Source organism: Mirounga leonina, unplaced genomic scaffold (genome assembly GCF_011800145.1).
Source record: "Mirounga leonina isolate KUSES-001 unplaced genomic scaffold, KU_Mleo_1.0 Mir_129, whole genome shotgun sequence".
NCBI lineage: Eukaryota > Metazoa > Chordata > Mammalia > Carnivora > Phocidae > Mirounga > Mirounga leonina.
The window spans coordinates 14477632-14499037 of NW_023270323.1; the positions used below are offsets into that span (position 1 = coordinate 14477632).

The window sequence follows — 21406 nt, forward strand, 5'->3', positions numbered from 1 at the left end:
TTCATGCCCCTTAAATGCCTTAGGAAGTGAATAAATTAGAGAAACCCTAAATAAATAAACAAGCCTTGGGCCTTCATAAAACATGTCACTGCCTAATCATAAATAAATCTCGCTGTCTAAGGGAGCAATGGTGTCAGGCAAATGTCACAGAAAATAAATATAATGAGATAAAATGCAGTGTCCACTTTCTTAAATAGAAAAACCCTGACCCCCAACGCAGTGGAGACAACTAGATTATCTTCCTCCAGTCCCTCCTCCTGACTTTCCCCACCCCTAACCCCACCCTTGCTGACTACAGCCCAAGGCTGCACCAACAAAGCAGTTGTGTTCCTGAGACTTCTGTTTGGCCTGAGCTGCCTAAGGTACCTAGAGTGTGGTAAGTATCACTGCAATACGAAAGAATACCTTTCAGTTGTGTAAGCTTTTGTCTTTCCCATCTTCTTTCAAAAGAAAAACAAATTATTAAAAAAATTAACCATAGAATGAGTAAAACCTTACTATGTAATTAACACAAGCCGGGGCAGAATTGAGTGGTAGGTATTCATTATTTGCCTCATTGAAAAAAAAATTTTTTTTAAACTCATATGTCTGCAGCATGCAGTTGTCTTTTAAATTAAATTTGGCAGTAGTGATCCTAAGAGGCTAGGTATTTCGTAGACTGTTTCTTTAAAATGTGCTACTAGAGATACATTTTTAAGAGGAAAAAAAATGTTCTTAATCATTGCAGAAGAAATCATTGTGTTACCATTAAGACTGGTGTGTTTAAACAGAATATTTTAAATTGCTTCTAGAAAGTTTCTTATTTTATAATTGGTTTCAGGAAGTGCTGTTGGAATTAGTTTTGCTAGTAGGGAGGCACAATTTCTTTTCTTTTTTTTTTTTTTTAAAGATTTTATTTATTTATCCATGAGAGACAGAGACAGAGAGAGAGAGAAAGAGAAGCAGAGGGAGAAGCAGGCTCCTAAGGAGCAGGGAGCCCTATGCAGGACTCGATCCCAGGACCCCGGAATCATGACCTGAGCCGAAGGCAGTCGCCCAACCAACTGAGCCACCCAGGCGCCCGGGAGGCACAATTTCTGCTTTCATTTTGAGGCTTATTATTATCTTATTGTCAGAATTAACTCTAAATGTCTCTGTTTTTATATAACAAAAACAAATTTTTTGAAATTGTGATGATCTGGCCACTTGTTACCTTTCCTGATTTGTAGCATTGTTGTTCTCAGCAATAATACCATGGCAGCTCGGGACGTCTGGTGGCTCAGTCCCAGGACCCTGGGATCATGACCTGAGCCGAAGGCAGACACCTAACCAACTGAGCCACCTGTTCGTTCATTTGTTTTTTAAAAAAACACCCATTGAGCATCTTGTCTGCTCCAGGATCTGTAGTAGGATAGAGAGTTGACTGGCTAGCAGCAGCCGCGCTGTCACCCTCACTCCAGTAGAAGAAAAGGACCTGAAAACAACTGACCTGATGGGAGTCTTTAGACGTCTTAAATGCACTGAAAAAGTTACAGTGTGCTCCCTGTCTATACCCTTTCAGATGTAAATAAGTATAAAGTCCAATATAATTATGATTATGTCCCTCAAGGGTTACATTTATTGGAGCAGGGAGGCTAAATATTTTTCTAAAATTTTCTCTCATTTATTTTACTTTATTGCCCCAGCTTTCTTGGTGCCCTAAGGATGGGCTGAGTTTATCTCCTGGTCAGTAACCAACCTTAAGAGCACCTGAAAGTGTTAGCAAAATGGAGAGGAAGTCCAGCGGCCTGAGCGGGCATCCCACGGTTAGCCATCAGTTTTATTGAGACATTAGCATTGAATATTGCGTGGAAGCTCACTTGGGTTTAACTTGAGGGACTGAAAATGGAGACAAATGTGTGTGAATTTAATGGATGACTCTCTTAGCACACTGACCACATTCTGGAAGAATACATCTGGAGAAAAAAATATTTTATAATCAAGTGTTTGTAGAGTCTGCTGCCTTTTCCCTGAACTAAATTTGTCAACATTAAGTGTTTCATGGCCATGAGTAACTGTATTTTCACTGAAGTTTTGAGATCTATTTACACCAACTAGAAGACTCAAAATGGTTTTGTTGTTGTTCTATAAAGTATTGGATGGGTCCTGCTCAAGTTTCAGATTACAGACACCACCCAAACTCAACAACCTGCAAGTTTTGATAGTTGACTTTATGGCTAAGGACCAGCACTATCTTAGCCCGCTTTACTTCCATCGCCGGTATAAGTGGCTGACAATGGGGGGCGGGGGACTGGGGTGGAAGGGACGCTTCCACCCACTTACAATAAAACAAAATTTAAAATCACTTAACGAACTTCACTGTTTAGCCAAATTAAAAAAAAAGAAGTCTGTTGGCGATGTTTTGTACTGGAGTGGATGCAGCTATTGGCTATATTGACTTACCAGGTAAGGGACCTCTGGCCCGCATATTTAAAAAGGACAGGTAATTCCAATTCAAATGTGAGTCAAAGCAAGATTTAAAATAGAGTGCTATGCTGTATAGATCTTCTAGTTCTTTTAGCCAAAATATTAAATCCTGTAGATGTCTCAGTTTCCCCACTGTTCACTTGCTAAAGCAGGCCCAGAACTGGTTTCTGAGGAAAACACAGGCTTTCTCACAAATATGCCTTTAGCTTATCTCCATGTTGAGTTAGAACAGCCGTAGCCTCACCTCCCTGCTACACCAGGGTGCCTTCTATTCAGCTGTGTGGCCTGGCTGCATCATTTGATTTTTATAACCATGCATTTGCCTTTATAACCATGTCTTTCCTTCTGCATACCTGTTCCTATGCATAATAAGCAGCCCTCATGGGAACCTGAACTTGGGTTCTCACCGAAGACTTCTAATTCAGACCCATTGCTGCCCAATTTTTATCAAATCCTATCTGGTGAAAATACTGCTCATGGAGGGTTGTCCAAGAATATACATCCACATGTCTCTCTGAACAATCTACATTTTAAATCTGATTTTTAATCCTGAATCATCCAGATGATTAGAGAGATAAGGAATTCCCTGGGATCATTTTAGCTGCTCATAGATTGCTCTCAGTGATTCTACACCAGCATTGCCCTTTAACCCTATAGTAGGAAATAAATTCTCAGAAGTCACTGTTCTGTTTATTGTAAAGATACTGTTAAAGGCTTTGACCACCACATGTCATATATCGTCTCCTTTTTGAAGACCTTGATGAGAAATTTCTCTAGGTCTCAGTCTATTTTTATTTTATAGACATGGTCAATTTCCTAAATGTTTGTGTTCCTTCTTTGCTTTGCCTGGCAGGAAGCCCAAAACCTCATACACAGCCCATGTCCAGCACTGTACGGGAATCTTTTTTTTTTTTTTTAAAGATTTTATTTATTTATTTGAGACAGAGAGCATGAGAGGGAGGAGGGTCAGAGGGAGAAGCAGACTCCCTGCTGAGCAGGGAGCCCGATGCAGGACTCGATCCCAGGACTCCAGGATCATGACCTGAGCTGAAGGCAGTCGCTTAACCAACTGAGCCACCCAGGAGCCCTGTACGGGAATCTTAAAGCATGTGCTAAATTTGCTCCAGACTTTATTTCCCCTGTGACCAATTTCTTCATTTTTCATTTTGTATCTTGTTTTATATGTAAGTTTGTAAGCTGCTCAAATCTTCTTAAGAACAAGATGAGAGTATGAATCAGAGTTTCTCAGCCTCGACACTGTTGGGCCAAATAATTTATTGTTGGCTCAATGGGGGATTAAATGGGGAGTTTGGAGGAAAGAATGGGAGGTGCGTCCTTGACCTCTATCCACTAGCTGTCAATAGTAGTTCCTGGTACTGGGAAGGTACCTTTCACTTGATAGATTTATCTCCTGCTTTTAGAGAAGAAGGGCAAGAAAAAGAGGTAAAAATGACCTTCCAGCTTCTGCCATTTTCTCAAAGTCCTTCAGCTTAATAACATTCAACATGCCAAGCTGCCATATTTTAGGGTAGTGTATCCTGAACCCCAATACTTAGTATTTTCTAGGATACGTGCAACTCACTGTTTTGGGGGGACCCAGATGACTGAAGCCCACTTTCACCCTCAGAAAAACCTGCAAACAAACAAAAAAAGAAAACAAAATAAAAATAAAAGTGCTCAGTTTGCACATCTCTGTATCTCATATCTCAAGTTAATGTAGCTTCTGAGGGCTTTCCTGATGACCCTTGAGAAAAGGAAGTGGAGATACTATTATTGGCATTTAGACAAAGAAGGCACAGAGGTAGCCAAGTACCTAGTGTAGCTAGTGCCCAGTGTGCTGACTCCCACGTCCAGCAGGCTCTCCACCATATCATGAGAGTGTTGAAAAAGTTGAGCAGGAAGACAGGCAAATCCAACTTGGAGGATTAAGAATGGCTTCATGGAGGAGGTGGCATTTGAGATGAGATGTTAACAGGTAAGTAGGTAAACAAGGGACAAGAGCTCAGGGCAGGAATTCTTGCAGACTGGTGAGCACTGTGGCCTGACTGGATAGATAAGGGAAGGAAATGGTAAAGGACTGAAAAAATAGGGTGGGTCCTTTTCTGAGGGCACCCTGAAATGGTTCAGAGGTGAACAGGCATTCTTCCCTGAGAGCCATGTACGCCTGACAGCAGATTAACAAACTTTAAGAAAAAAGTAGCAGAGAAGCTGAATTAATTAGGTCACCAGAGAGACTAGTGATGGTAGAAGGATGAGAGACCTAGGAGGATCCAATGTATCCTGTGCTCTTTATCCCCAACCCTTGCCCCAGTTAAACGTTTTAGTGAGCAAAAATCTTTACTTCCTTAATGAAAGTAGGATAAAGGACTCTCTGGTGTCAGAAAAATTCCCAGTCGAGCACTATCAAATATGCAAATACTCCTGAGAGGGCTCCTAATTTAAGGATAACCAAGGACGAGCACCATTTTTAACAAAAGGGGAAATGTTTTGGAGTAGCTTTTTGGTTATAGAAATTATTTAGCTTCAATTAGGAAATGCCATAACTTCAATTACACACAATTGACTTTAAATTTACATATAACATAGTTTTCATTGTTTTGGCTAAATTTTTCAGAAAATGATGTGATTGGTGGTACATTAGTCAAGGATCCTATTGTGATACAGGCAATGCAGGGCTCTGTAGGTGATCCTGATAACTGGCTCCAGAGGCATATCAGGCTCAGGACTAGCAGCAGGCCTGCTTTGGCGCTTCTGGGTGCTGGAGAAGCTCAAAGAGGGAGATTTTTGGGGAGGAGCAGGATCTGAGTGTGTCTGAGGAGAGAGGGAAGCCTAGAAGCCAGATACTGGTAAGTGAGGAAACTCTTTTCCAATCCAAGTCTGTAAGGAGAAGGGATATATCCTCAGCTAAGGCCTAATGTGAGGGCTTCACTAAGTTGGGCAGAATGCCCTCCTGCCACCACTCCATCACCCTGGACAGTGACCAGAGGCTTTTTGTTTCCAGATATTATTTAGCTTAAATTAAGAAATGTCATCCTTTCAACTATGCATAATCATTTTTAAATTTCCTTATAACTGAGAGTTTTCAGGGTTTGGCTAAAATTTCAGAAATGACTTTGTAGGAGGGAAAAAATCATTTACCCTCTACCCTTCTAAGTTCTCAACTAGGGCCCCTGAAAGAAAAGACAGATTAAGAAGAGAAAAACAGAAGTTGATTACACATGTATCTCATATACATGGGAGATATGCAGGAAAATGAGTAACTTTCAGAGGTGGCTTAGAATTCAGGCTTAAACACCAGCTTCAGCTAAAGGCACTAGAGAGAAAGTGTGGGGGAAGCCAGTTATGCGGAGGGGAGCAGGAAAATAAGGGTAAGATTTGCTATGCAGATTTAATTCCATAAGTCTTAACATTGATTAGAGTCCCTTGTGGTATAAAGTCATCCCTCTCTTCCTGATAGGAGAGTGGGACACTTACAAATGGAAATTTTCCCTTATAAATGTAAATTTCCCTTAAGGGTAACTTTGACTCTGTTTTCAGAGCTTCTCCTATGTGTGCTGTTTCTCAAAATAATGGACTCAAAATAACTCTTATGCCAAAGAGGCGTATTTTGGAATGGCATTTTCTGGTCTATGTGCAACAGGTACAAAGACAGAGTCCCTATGTGATGCAGAGAAGGCAGAATTCTGTTTGAGATGCAGGGTAGTGGGACAAATGGTTTCAGATGCAGACTCAGAACCAGCACTGAAAGACAGGCCTGCTGGGGGCTGTTTGGATGCTGGAGAAGCTCAAAGTGACTCAAAGCAGGGCCTTCCCAATTGACTTTATTTACTTTGCTTTTCCAGAAACGGGTTGCATATAACCCATGGAATGATCTAGTAGAAAGCTGAAAGCCAGAAGGAAGTGGACAGAGGAGAAAGGAGGGATGGAAATAGAGGGAATGAGGAGCCTGGGGAAAACCAAGGTGAGCGATATTCAGCAGTTTGGTGGATCCCATCAACATAGCTGAGACTGGTTGAGAGAAATGGAGCCCATGCAGGCCCCAGGCCAGTCAGTGCGACTCCTCCATAGATAGGACTTGGAAGATAGGACTTGGTAGAATGGAAGAATATCAACTTTGGCTTCAGCTCACCTGCCTGGGAACCTGGCTATGCTGCTCCAGGTATTTGGTTTCAAATTAGGAGAAAAGATTGTTATGAGGCTAGAATCCCACCACGAACCTAAGATTACTTAACATGGAAACTGGCAGTAGAAACTGCTCAAGAAATTTCAGTTTCCTTCCTTTGTCCATGAATAAACAATTGCATTCCCAGAGAAAATGCTCTTCTAAGAATTTAGATAGAAAATCATAAATTGTGGCCACCATTAGGGTCCTTGGCCTCTGCTCACTCCCTGGGGGGTGGGAGACAGCTTCCTGCACAACCTAGGAAAGCCCCATTGTTTTGGCCTCCCCCACACCAATCCCATTCCTGTAAATTGGGAGACAGAAACTGCCCCACCCACCATGATATTCTCTAATTCCAAAGTTATTCCCAAAACCCTCCAGATAAATGGAGAATGCCCAGTTAAATTTGAATTTCAACTAAAGAATGAAAAATGTTTTAGTATAAGTCTGTCTCAAATATTGCTTGGGACTTATTCAAATTTAACAGAATCTCCTTTATTTTTTTTTCCTAAATGTGGCAACTCTATTTAATCATTTAACCATAATTTCTGTTTTTCTCAGTCTTAAGCCTAGGCTTCTGCTTCCCAGATTCTTGTAGCACCCTATGGGTAAAAAGAAAGATGGTGGCATCACCAGGTATTGACAAGGACGTGGGACAAATGGAACTCTCATCCATTACTGATGGGAGTGTAAATTGGTACCACCACTTGACAATACTGTTTGGCACTATCTACCAACCCTAGGACCCAGCAGTTCTACTCTAGGTGTAGACACAACAGAAATACATACCTCATCCACCTAAAGATATGTACAAGAATGTTCATAGCACTAGGATACCATTCCTAATAGTCCAAACTGGAAACAATACAGTGGTAGCATGGATAAATACATTGTTTATATCTATGTGATGATTTATTATATGTCAATAAGAATAAATGAATTATTGCTGTATGCTACATGGTTGCATCTCACAACCCTAATTTTGCACAAAAGAAACCAGACACAGAAGAATAAATAGTGCATATAATTCAACATGTGTAAGGCTCAAACACAGGCAGAGGCAGAGGGACTTCCTAAGAGAGTAAGGAGGGCTTCTGTGGTGCTGGTAAGGTCCTTCTTCTTGAATCAGGCTGTGGTACAAGAACTGTTCACTGTTAAATTCATCAATCATGCTGACGATTTCGGCACTTTACTGAATATATATTGCACTTCAGTTAGAGGTTTGCTGAGAGTTCAGGTCTATCCCGATGGGACTTTTTCTGTAGACCCACATGGTTGGAAACCCCTCCTAGAGTGTATGTATGGTTTCCTTTGTTCACAGAACTATGTGTTAGATCTGTGGGAAGGAACTGCAAGACATCTATCTGCTAAAACTGTGAAAGACCTAATAGTCACATTTTTAAAATCTTAGGTATTGGTGTATCCCCAAAATCTGTACAACTCTAGGGTGTGATAGTTTAAGGGTGAGTATGATTTGAACTCATTCATGTTTAGAAGGTGTTTGAAACTGAGAACCAGGCAGATCCATCTACTCTGACCCTAAACATGGCCCTAAAGTAAAGAAATTGGACCCCAAAGATTACAGGTGGGGAATTTTTGAAGTATGTCCATATTCAAGTGGAGATCAAAGAAGTCCAACTGAAAGAAAGAACTCTACCGTATTGAACAAAAGTTCTTTTTAAAAGAGCTATTTTGAAGATTATGATTCTGACTTTGGAGGAACTATGGTGATTGGCAGTGGAAGGAATCACATGTAAAATTCCTTAAATAAAAATTTATTGACTTTAAATTTTAAAAAAAGTTTATTGAAAGAGAAAAAAAAGTAGAACTGGAGGGTTACACTGTCCACATAGGAACAAAAGCAGAAGGAAAAGAGGCAGGTGGGTGGGAGGGGAACGACTAGCAGGATGTGTCACACAGGGGAGGGATTTCAGAACAGGATGTGAACAAATCTATGGGGAAACCGGGGCATGTAATGATCCCTGAGTTCTAGCCTTTGAAACATGTGTGCTAGGAAGCAACGTGTTAGGTCCCATTCCTCACAAGGACTGCTTGTCTGGCTACCGTAGACCCTGGGAAACTGAATCAGACACCATTCGAACCCCTCCAGAAGCTCATGCTTCACGATGCCCTTGATGTTTTCGAACCATGGTTTCTCAGCACTGTTGTTGACATTTGGGGATAGAACATTATTTGTTGTTGGGGCTGTCCTGCGTTTTGCAGGATGTTTAGCAACATTCTGGCCTCCACCCACTAGAATGACCATAGCACCTCACTCCCAATTGTGACAACCAAAAATATCTCAAGGCATTGCCAAATGTCACCTGGGGGGGGTGGTTCAAAATAATCCTGGTTGTGAATCAGTTAACTGAATGTGTATGGTGGAACTCTAGAGGAAGTTTTTGAATGACTGGGTTCAAGATACTAAAAATACATACCTAGATAAATACACACGAGCACACACATACAGACCGACAGGCATTCTAAAAGAAAGCAAAGTTAGTCACAAACTGTCCACTTCCCTATAGTTCCAATATTTGCCTGGGAAGGGACAACTTAAGAAATGCTTACCTTTCCTTCCCAAACAGGTCTTGCGCACTTTAGCTGGCCAAGATTCATAATCCCAGATTGAGAGACTCCTTGGAAATAAACGTAACAGTTTTGGAATCCCAAGAACTGAATTCAAATCCCAGCCCTGCCACTCTGTCACTATGGACGTGTGACTTACTTTCTGTTTCTTTCCCCTTCATCTGTGGCCTTGTGGAAGACATGCCTCATGTCCTCATCTATAAATTAAGGATGTTGGACTAGCGATCATGACTTTTCCTTGGCCCTGGCATGTAACCTCTTTGCCTCAGTTTTCATGTCTGCAGTAGAAGGCATCTTACCAGCCTTCATTCCCTGCGGGCTTCAGTCTGCTGGGAATATTAAAGGGATCAGTGTTAACTAGAGATCAAACAAGAACACGCTTTAGAAAGCAGAGTGCTCCTTGCAAGCCTAAACCATTGTCATATTGGCAACAGATCACACTCAGGTTTTCCAACCACTTTCCTGGCACTCAGACTCTCCGTAGACTATCTCTCTCTCATGTATATGGTGATTGGCAGTTTTCAAAATGTCTTCACATAACAGGATCTTACTTGATCCTGCCAAATACCAGCAATGACTTCAGTCCCGGCTTTCAGATTCCTACCCCATTGCTCATTTTATCTACCACACTGTGTTAGCTTTCTGGAGCTGTGATCCCAGGCACGGCCCCATACTATGAATCAGGCATAAGACCTGCTACTTAATGACATTTAGCCTCAAATAGACACAGGGGTGCATATATCAGCTCACTGACATACAGGAAACACAGTGTTGAGTAGACATGGTCTATTGACCTACTCTCATCACAGTAACACAACAACCGATGAGGGCTACTACACTCATTTTAAAGATGTCAAAACTGAGGCACAGAGAAGTTAGTTTACTTGTCCAAGAACACACAGAGGGTGGAAAATAAATTTGAACGCAGTTCCTAATCACAATCTAGATCCTGAAGAGTCAAAGTGTGGGCCAGATACCAGCAGGACTGGCACCCCTGCAGAGCTTGTTAAAAAGCAAGCCTCAGGTCCCATTCTGGACCTATTGAATTAGGTTCAATGCTCTAAAAGGATACTAAGTGAGTCCTGTGCACGGTGTAATGTGAGAACCACAGCTGCTCGGTGTGGATCCATCCACACAGAGAAGTACACAATCTATAAATAGACATACAACACATGCACACAGACATACAACACATGCACACACACATACAGTATAGAAATATACTTCTAAACATCTTACTTTAAGAAAGGGAATTTACGGATTGAAAAACAAGCGGCAAGAGTCCCTGTGTTAGATTAGGAATTAAATTAATTGACTTAACACACACAATACAATTTAGGATAGATGTGATTTGTATGTGGGGCAATTGCAGCAGATGCCCATTTCAGGATTCCTATCAGAACTGATTCTCCAGCCTGCTCACTGGCATTTTTTTTCAAAGATTTTATTTATTTATTTGACACAGAGAGTGAGAGGGAACACAAGCAGGGGGAGCGGCAGGCAGAGGGAGAAGCAGGCTTCCCGCTGAGCAAGAAGCCCAATGCAGGGCTCGATCCCAAGACCCTGGGGTCATGACCTGAGCTGAAGGCAGTCGCTTAACCAACTGAGCCACCCAGGCGTCCCTGCTCACTGGCATTTTGTTTTTACACCAAACACAGCAAATTTTATACTTACTGTAAACTAGTGACCACAACAAATAGATATTTCCAGGGCTGTACAAAGGGTAATGAAGTGCTGGAAGAATAGTTAAGATAGAGTCTTTGCCCTGGAATAATTTTTAGGGTTGGGGTCTTGAAAAGAACTTTAACATAGTTTTCCGTTTGGGTACGTTGGCTAAACTGATTTGTGTGGTTATGTGAATTTTTTCACCCAAAGCATTGATTCTTCTAAGAAGTAATTTTCTATTAAGAATACAGCCTTACTGGCATATTTTTCTTTTCTTTCTTTAATGATACACACGCAGCAGGAAGAGCTATATGTACCTTTCGTGTCATGCTTTTCCCAGTATATATTTTGAAGGCATTGGATCATTCATCCTTGAGGCCGGAAGTATATCTATAACATTCAGTATCGAACAACACATTACCTGTGCAATTTATTCAACTTTGGTTTTGTTGAATCATGTGCCCACTCTGAGTGGATGATAGTAGGAAAGATATCATAGTCCTCCTAAATAATCAGAGAGGAGAAAGACCTTTGGACTCCAATGAAATGTTTACTAGCCCCATAGTTTCAACCATAATTCCTGGTGCAAGGTGACAGTAATTATAGCGCCTTCTCAATCTGTTGGTTTTCCCTTTGTGTCATAAAGCAGGTTCTTGATAATAAATATTAGAGTCAGCCTTTTAAGGCGGTCAAAGTGCCCTGGCTTATATTATTCCATAATACCTCCACCCCATTTGTAGGGACTCACCTGGTGGGGGAATCAACTGATCACAGCCACGATCTCAGTGGAGACAAAAATCAATCAGGAAAAGGAGCAGGGCAGGGGAAGAGCTAAGAAGACCGACTGGTAAGGGCTGAGCGAGAGGGAAATGACCTGTAATCAGTGGTCCGCAGAGCTGTCTGCATCACAGTCGCCTCTTAAAACTTTTACTCGCCCAGGGTCCACCCCAGCTACTGAATCAGAATCAAGTATGTGTGTTTTCAACCAAGCACTAAGGACGAGCCTAGTGCAGTCAGGACTGAGATACACTCCGGGGGCATCTTTGATTGGGGCCCTCCCTGACGACAGGGAGGGGCAGGTGGACCAATAATGGGGCCGGATATTCCTTCCACCTGGCTACGGGAAGTGTTAGAGGTGAGCAGGGTCGAAGGCTACAAAGTACAGCATATGGTTAGATATGAAGTAGTAAGGAAGAAAGTTTTAACATTAACCCTTGTGAAACCTAACACATTATCTCCCTTGGGAGTTCTGGAGACTTCCAGGAGACTTCACTTGATCGCTGGATGATATCTGAGAAGTATATAGGCACCACTTTGTTTGAGGGACACTATTTCTTAGTGGTTTTGCAACTACTGGATTTTTCTGTGGAAGCTTGAAGTCCACCCCCCATTTTTTTTTTTTTTTCAGATTCTGGCCTGACAATTTCACAAAAAGAAGTTAATCTTTTTTTTTTTTTTTTTTTTTTTTAAGTAACCAAGGACATCTGTTAAAACTTTAGCTTTCAGGATACCACTAGCAATTATGGAATGAGGACTGACATTATCTAGAAGCATCGGTGTAATGACAACTTTTTTGGAGAAGTAAAGAACTCTATCTCACGAAGTTCTTAAGGGGCAATTGAGATATGTCTATGCAATAGCTTTGTAAAAGTCATTACAATCTCTATTAAATAAAACACCTCATGTGCAAAAAAGACGTTGTTCAGGATGGTTATCTTGAAATAGAAAAAAAAATCTTGCTGATAAAAAGAAAAAAGGGATCGGAGAAAGGGGCAACAAAACCCCCCAGAAAACCTGTGGAAGGAACCCTCACCCCACTTCCTTGCTGTTTCTCATTACCAAGTATCGACAATAGTCCGGAAATGTCTTGCTAAGTCCGTTGAGGGTGGCCACCCCAATCAGGAGAAGTGTGATGAAATGTCTTCTCGACCAGGGTCTACGTGCCATCCAACCAATACTGGTAGGTGTTTAATACCTTTTCGATTTTGTTTTCACAGGCAGTGCCCTTTGGAACTTAGCCTTAAAAATGAATCCAGTCGTTTCGCAGCCAGGATATGGTACAGGAGGTGTGATGAATAGTGACTGGCAAACTGGCACATTTGACTGCTTTGATGACCTGGGGATTTGTAAGTGCGCCTAATTATTGCTCCTCCTCAACTCCCAGAATGCAGGTTCCTGACCTAATAAAACTCATCTACTTTTCCTGTCGCTGAGCCCCCTGCTCTACTGTCCAACTCGGAAGTCACGAGCTGCAAGCCCATGGGTGGATTCAGCCACCGGATGTGTTTTGTTTGTCCCGTACATGATGAACTCGCTTCTTGTAGTAATTTAAAAAATACAAGGAAACATATGAAAATAAGATTTCACATAAAAATCTGGCTTTCCAATCTAGATTTCCAACTCCTCTCAAAAACTGGAAAATGTGGAAAGATGAGCCTTCATCACACACGGCAGAGTTCAGCTGCTGCTTCGCATGAGCTAATCCCATTAAAGGAGATTCTCATTCTACAGTTTGCCGTATTCATTTATGCCTGCTATTGGCTATTTTGTGTTTTTCTCCCGTCTGTTGCACTCATTTTACCTGCATGACCTTGAGTTTGTGATCCTGGTCGAGATCCATCGCCATCCGCCATTTTTCACCTCTTAGTATCACCGTGCTCTTGACACATGCTCCATCTTGTCTTCTACTTACCTCTCCCTTTTCCGACAATGCCGTTCTGTGTTTTCCATCTTTCAGTGCCATTCTAGCAACTCTTGTCACTGTTCCATTTCAGAAAGCACTGCAGGCTTCTACTTCTGTCCCACTACAAAACACACTTTGGTGTGAGAAGTTTTTTATTTCAGAGTCTCCTGCCATACGGGTTGTAGACATTCTCTGTGGGGCTCATCTCGACATCATGTGTGAGAAACAGCCTCCTTTTTGTGTGTATGATGGAAGTGCCAGGTTCTTTGGAGATAACCTTTTGCTTAGAAACAATCAATCAGGGCGCCTGGGTGGCTCAGATGGTTAAGCGTCTGCCTTCGGCTCAGGTCATGATCTCAGGGTCCTGGGATCGAGTCCCGCATCGGGCTCCCTGCTCCTTGGGAGCCTGCTTCTCCCTCTGCCTCTCTCTCTCTCTGTCTCTCATGAATAAATAAATAAAATTAAAAAAAAAAAAAAAGAAACAATCAATCAAAAACCACTGACTCTCTTAGCATATCTAGGGTACAGCCACACTGCAACTCCACCCCAGCACTTTTCAAAATAGACTTTTACTCAAAGCATATTTGAGAACAGTTTCCTGTTTGTTGTTATTTTCTTGGGCCCTTTCTGTGCCTTGCAGAGACTCTTTAAAGTGAAACTGTGCTCAACTTTTTAAACAACTGATACCAATATCCCTTAATTTCTGCTTGCTTCCATCCTCATAAGGATGATAGAGTCCTTTTGCCTGAATGACCTTCCAGAATCTATTTCCGCTCTTTGTCCTTAATGATTCTTCACTCAGTGCTTTCTGACCCTCAACCCCCTCCCATGGTTTTCCGAGGGCTTCTCAGACACCCTGACGCCACAAACTTCCTCCCCAAGCATGACCCAGACGTAACAAGGGCAGGGAAGAAAGATAACGTGAGCACGCTCAGATTGGCAAGGCAGGAGCTTCTGCAATTAAATCGGACCTGATACAATGACTTACAAATTATCCCCAATTCCTGGATAGAGGGCTCTAGCAGCAAGACATAAGGAGCCAGATGACAACACTGTTTTCTCCGAGGGCCCGTGAAAGCCATTTCCTGAGCCAGCATCTTTGTGAAAGAGGTGTGATGTCGTTGAAAGCATGATGCCTTTCACTAACTCTTCTGTCTGGCTTCCCCCCTGCACTCAGGCCTCTGTGGGACTTTCTTTCCCTTGTGCCTTTCATGTCAGATCGCCTCTGATATGAACGAATGCTGTCTGTGCGGAGCGAGTGTCGCTATGAGGACCTTGTATCGGACGCGATATGGCATCCCGGTGAGTCGGCCGCGCGCACCGGGACACACACGCCGGGACCCCCAAGGGCTCCCTTCGAGCTGACTGCATCTGCATGATTGCCCCCCTCGCCTTCACGGCTTGACCCTAATCTTCTCTCTACTCCCATCCTAAATTTTTGAAGTGATTGACAGGGGCCGCGCGGCTGCCCATACCGTGGAACGTATTAGTAATAGTATCTTCCGTTGTTCCTGTAGAGGTGTCTCTGAAACGGTTGCTGGAGGTGAGCAGGTGAGGAATGGAGAGCCCTTAGCCTCTCCCCGCTTTGCTCAGCCGGACCCAGGACCCTGCAAATCTGCAGGCTGGACGATAGTTTGTTAGAAAGCCTTGGGGAGAAAATGGGTGTGTGGTAGATCCCTTCCAAGCTGGTACATCTGCCTCATAAGCCAGTGTTCCTCCATTCAAAAGGGATTATTGAGCATCTAGGCTCTGGCTAAGTCATAAACTGGTATTCATTCATTCAACAGAGGTTTGTCCTGAACATCAGACATGCCCAGTACTATTCCCGATGCTAGAGGCACCTCAGTTAACAAAGCAAATCAAAATCCCTGTCTACATGTAGCTTACATCTTGTTTCTTGTTTTTTTGAGACCTTTAACATAGTTTCAAACTTAAAGAAAAGTTGCAGAAATAATAAATGGGGTGGGGGGAGGAGAAACGATGCAAGGAATTCCTGAATATCCTGCACCCACATTCCCCAAATACTAAAATCTTGCCATCTTTGTTTTATTTACTCTTTCCTCCACCTATTTGTCTATCCTTTTTTTCTGAAACATTGATAGGAAATTACAAACTTGTTGACCTATTACCTTTATTACATCATGCATTTCTTAACAAGGACATTCATTTATATAACCATCATACAATGATCAAAATCAGTAATTTAACACTGATACAGTACTATTAGCTAATTTGTGGATCTTATTTAAACTTTACCAATTAACCCAATAACATTCTGTGGATGAGAAGAAAATCAATCTGGGATCACACATCGTATTCAATTGTCCTTCCTCTTTAGTTTCCTACAATAAGGAATAGTTTCTCAGTCTTTCGTTGTCTTTCTTTTCCCCCCAAATACAGATCTGTTATTTTGTAGACTATCCTTTCAATTAGTTGTGTCAAATGTGTCCTCATGGTTAGACTTAGGTTTTACACTTCAGCAGAACCTCCGTAGAACTGATGCAATATTTGCTGTGCTTCCTGTCAAGAGGCACATAACATCAGTGTATCCCATTATGGTTGTTGTTTACTTTGATTACTTAGTTAAGGTAGTGTCCACCAGGATTCTCCACTGTAAGTTTGCCATTTTCCCCTTTAAAAGAGTAAGGACCATGTAGAAAGATGTAAATATCCTATTGCTCATCAAACCTTCACCCACTGAGATTAACATCCATTAAAGCTTCTCACCTGAATTAGTTATTACTATGATGGTTGTCAATGGTAGAGCTTACACTCTAATAGGAGAAGATTGCTACACTGTAACTAAGTAAAAACCTTATAGGATGCTGATAAGTGGTACAGAAAAAATAAAGCGAAGAAGAGGAATAAAGAATGTTGAAGGTTCTAATTTTATTTTATTTTTTTTCAGCATCATAAAATATATTTTTATCCAAGCAAGGTTCATCCTGGGAATGCAAAGATGGCTCAATATCAGAATACTCTATTTACAGATTCAAAAAGAAAAACCATATGATCATCTCAGTTGATGCAGAAAAAAAGTTCAACAAAATTCAATGCTCATCCACATTTTTAGAAAGGGAGTTCTACTTTTAAATAGGGTTATCAGGAAAGGCCTTGGTACAAAAGTGAAAGGATGAGAAGATGACCCATCTGGGGAAGAGCCAGGCGGAAGAAAGAGTGTCACCCAAGGCTTTAAAGTAGAGTTTATCTGGAATGTTCCAGAAACTGCAAGGGGCCAGAGAGGCAGGAATAGAATGAGTGAGAGGGTGGGGGTAGGATGTCGTAGAAAAAGATGACATTAGAGCAAGATTTAGAAATTCTAGGGCCTTGAGAAACCATTATAAGGACTTTAGCTGTTACTCTGAGTGAGCAGGGAAGCCACTGAAAATGTTTTAAACAAAGAAGTGACATGATGGATTCTTTTCCTGGAAACATAGCCTCTGCCCCACTCACTGCTCCCATTGCAACAGGAGCAAGTTATTAATCTCCCTAAGCCTTGACCCCCTCACTGCTAAATGGTCACAACAATACCTCCCCTTTAATGGGGTAGCAAGAGTCATGTGAGATAATGTGTGGGAAGGGCTTAGCACAGGACCTGGCAAGTAATAAGTGCTCATTAAACAATCACTTTTATTTTTATTCTTTTCTCAGAGAATTACTCAGCCATTTCCTCAGGGCAGAGGTGTGTTCAGGGCCCTGGCCTCATTTCTCCTGTGTGCTTGCTCAGCTACCTGACTTGCTCAGCACTCAAGGCTGCTCTCATTCATGCTACTCCTAAGGCAGCATAACACACAGGGGTTCTTAACTTTATGCCTGGACCTTGAATTTCCTGAATTGTATGCAAAGTGTCATGCATGTGTACTTATGTGTATGGTGTGATGGTAAGATTCTCAAAGCAGCCCAAGACCCCAACATGGTGTCTAGGAAGGGGCACTTAGCTGGATCCTGGAGATAAGACTTTGGGAACAGCTCAGCCTGTTCTCTGATAAATCATGTAGTGGCATCAGTTTTCTCATCTGTCATGAGGAAGTTGTACAAGATGATTTCTAGGTCTAGGATTCTAGATATAGTAGGTTTCCTTAACATACAATGAAGCAGTATATTTATAGACAGTGTATCTCTATTTCCTCCTTAGAACAGACCTAAAAATAATTCCCAGGACTGATTTGTATCACTCAGGCTCTCTGTTTTCTTTCCCTTGCATATCTATGCAAATCTTTATGAGACTGCTACAATGCAGCCTCTCTGATCTGCCCCTCCCTTCATGAATACAGCCAAGAGAGCATCCCTTTGGCCAGGGCATAACCTGTGCAGGAGAGAAGGAGGAAGAAAAGAGACAACCACTGATTGTACTACCATGAGCTGGGATATTATACTGACATATATTTGCTCATTTACTACTTGCAAACTCTTGTGGTGTGGAAATTGTTACCTCCCTTCATAGATATGGATTGGCTCTTTGCCCCAAATGCTTACTCTGTTACATGACGATCAAAATCACTGTAGCAATGGAAAAAAAATTTTTTCATGAAAAATAAATCACTCATAATCTCACCATTTAGAAGCTCCTAACTATACACCACACCCCCGCCCCGCCCCGCCCCACAAGCTCACACTGTAAATTGGGAATTATATTAAACTCAACATTTAAAAACATAAGTGCTGTCAAATAATGGAGCTCAAATTTATTTCAATCTGTCAAGACATGCAGTAATAAAACCAGGTTATCAGACTGTAACTCCCTGGTTCCCTCAGTGCCTCCTGCACCAGAACAGGAACCCCTTCAAGGGTATGTCTTCCAGAAGGTCATTGAGGACCCAATTGGACCTTACATTGAGAGGGCCCTCAAATCCTTGCAAAGTACCTTATTCCATGGCTTTCCAAACAATAGTCATTTTTTTCTTTCTTCTTTCCCCCATAATTTATGTATCTCCCCTTTGCTCCAAACTTCTTCCATTGCAGAACTTGAGAGATGTCAATGAAAATGGCTAGAGGGATACAATGTGGGGCCTCATCTGGCTCTCCTCACAAACTACAGAGAAATCGGTGCATTTCACAACAGGCTTTAAAGGGAAGCATCTCAGAAGAGATGTTAGAGGATGAGGGCTATAGTCATAACCTGCAGACCAGTTAAAATCGTGTCATATATGGTTAAGGGCACTGGCTTGAGAAAAGAAAGACCATGTGGCACTACCAATTTGTTATGTGTTCTGAACAAATCATTTACCTTCACTTGGATCATCAGAAAAATGGGGATAATGAGGATTCTCACGATAAACCAGGGACATAAAATGTACCTTTTAAAGAGTTTTGAAAAGCTATGCAAATGCAAGGACTTGTGAGACTATATTTATGGGCTGTATGTGGATCCACTGTTTGTTTTTTAACAGGGATCTATTTGTGGTGATTTCCTATGGCTGAGCTGTTTCCCTCTATGCAGCCTTTGTCAACTCAAGCGAGATATTGAAAAAAGAAAAGCAATGAATGCTTTCTAAAAGGTGCTTGGTAAGTTGGTGGGAATTCTTTGATTTAAGAGTATCAAAACAAATGCTCACTAACATCCTTTATTTCCTTGGTCCTCTCTCACAAATACATGAAACATCCCTTACAAAATGGAGGCTAAATGATTTTTAATTGCCAGCCTACATCAACAGTTGGTAGTCAGCTTCCATGGGTTGAGAGGGCTAAACCTGGAAGGATAGGAAAGAATTCTGAGGTTTGTTAGGTTGTCTGCCGTGTGACATACCAGTGAGCATGCCCCATATCAACCATGTGTATCTTAACTAGACCATGATTGGAGGTAGTCGAGATAGGTGTGTGACCAGACATTCATTTCCCGAAGTCTAGTTCCTAGGTCTGCTGCTACCAACACTAACCAATTGAGGTGTTATACTAAATGTGACTGTGTAATGTGCCTAGTTCTGTGTTCTTTTTTTTTTTTTTTTAAGATTTTATTTATTTATTTGACAGAGAGAGACATAGCAAGAGCAGGAACACAAGCAGGGGGAGTGGGAGAGGGAGAAGCAGGCTTCCCGCCGAGCAGGGAGCCCGATGTGGGGCTCAATCCCAGGACCCTGGGATCATGACCTGAGCTGAAGGCAGACGCTTAACGACTGAGCCACCCAGGCGCCCTAGTTCTGTGTTCTTGACAACACCAGAATGTTAGTATAATAATCCTTCCTCCAAAGCGATAGGAAGCTATTTTAGTCTCTATAAATTCAGTGTGGACATTTCACCCAGTTATCCAAAATTCCTAAAGCCCCTACTATGAAGAGGAGTTACTGACTTTTTGGTGGCTGTGTTGTCGAAGTTGGGTAGCTGCTCATTTACCTATTTCCTAGCTCCCCTAGTCACATTTTTAATCTTCTGAGTATCTGTTTCTCTCAGACATGTGGGTAATAGTTCACTTGTCCTGTCTTTCAGTCTCTTATTGCCAGTCCCCATGGAATTTGCAATCAGAGTTTAGTTTTCACCTGGAAATAACTATTATCTTTAAAATCCGTTCTCCCAAGAGGTCTTTGGGAATGTTTGATCAGGATGGCACATTCATGTGTATAATAAGTTGTCACTGGCGCTATTTTGCCACATGCGCCACAAAATGGTGTCTTCTTCACGAACATTTTAGTTCATTTCATGTTGCATTTTTGTATCCTAGCATTTGTCTTCTGATTGTTTCAATGGCTTCCTGGAATGACTAAAGTGCTTTACTCAGTTTCAGGCAGAGTCAAGATGGGGAGTTTTCTTATCATTCTTTTTCCTCCTTATATTCTACCTCCTGAGAATTGACTGTTGTCTCTCTTTCCAAGCAGTGACATTTGTTAAAAGTCCTATGTTAACAACCTGACTCAGAATTTGATGCCAAAGTAGCCCTAAGGGAAGGAGGATGTGACAGTTTACTGGTACAGTCAATGAAAAAGATTGTTTGGTGTTCTCTGCCTTTTGGAGACTCCTACCTTGGCATGGTTGATGACCCATTGACATTTGATAATAGAAGTTAACTCTGGCAGTCTACTGAGCATTCTATTGGTTCCCTCAACCACCTAACAACAATGCCTGACACCTAGTAGTCACTTAATAAATACTGTGGAAGAATAAATCAATGCAGCTTTCAAGCAAGGAAGCATAATGAGACGCTAACCTAGGGGACTCATCTGAATCTTAACTGCTGATTGTGACTCTTTCTAATAGATTGTACTGAACCAGGGGCCATGATTTGATGTGGATCTTAAATATGTAGCAATTTGGCAGTAAGAGATGGGTGGAATGGAAGTTTTGATATTTGGAACAAGATAATGTAAAGAAAGATGAAACTGATAAATCCTAATTTGTTCATTCATTTATTCTCTCCTTTTTTTTTTTTTTTTTTTTTTTTTTCTGATTTCTACAGGTCACATTCACAATGTGGTGAAAGGAATGCTAGAATCACATACTGCATCTGTTGAGTACTATCTCACCCCAAATCTTAGAAACTAATTCAACTAATCATATGGTTTCCAATGGCTTCAAGACATTTTAAGTTTCTAGTTTATTTCAAAAGAAATACATTTCCAGTGCTGTTCTCTAATATGACTGCTATTAAAAAATTAATGTCCTCAACATTTCTTGTGTCTTTATTTTTTTAATTTAAATTCAATTAGCCAACATATAGTACATCATTAGTTTCAGAGGTAGTGTTCAGTAATTCATCAGTGTCTTTAAATACAGCTTTATGAAAAATTACAATATAATTTTTTTAAAAAATGAACCCAAATTTGTCAAAATGTTAAAGCTGAATGATGGGTACATGGAGAGTCTTTTTTTTTTTAATTTTGAAAGGTTTTGGCTTTTTTTTTTTTAAGTATAGTTGGCACATAAAGATTTCT

General features: G+C 41.4%; 1 protein-coding gene and 1 non-coding gene across 4 annotated transcripts; both read left to right on the forward strand.

The window, feature by feature from the left end:
* The first annotated feature begins 236 nt into the window (after positions 1-236).
* Positions 237-21142, forward strand: LOC118010383 (placenta-specific gene 8 protein-like). 3 transcript variants are annotated; one of them, XM_035004630.1, is made up of 6 exons: positions 305-376; positions 6288-6406; positions 12859-12987; positions 14722-14846; positions 18935-19049; positions 20932-21142. In XM_035004630.1, the coding sequence occupies exons 3-5, from the start codon at positions 12888-12890 to the stop codon at positions 19037-19039; spliced, it is 330 nt and encodes a 109-aa protein (XP_034860521.1). In that variant the 5' UTR covers positions 305-376; positions 6288-6406; positions 12859-12887; the 3' UTR covers positions 19040-19049; positions 20932-21142. The 3 variants fall into 3 exon arrangements, with proteins under 3 accessions (XP_034860520.1, XP_034860521.1, XP_034860522.1); XM_035004631.1 differs by lacking the exon at positions 305-376 and adding an exon at positions 5123-5291; XM_035004629.1 differs by lacking the exon at positions 6288-6406 and having other exon boundaries at positions 237-376.
* LOC118010964 lies at positions 7839-7969 on the forward strand. The gene has a single exon (XR_004679378.1). It is a non-coding gene; the product is annotated as a small nucleolar RNA SNORA18 (small nucleolar RNA).
* Positions 21143-21406: the final 264 nt, after the last annotated feature.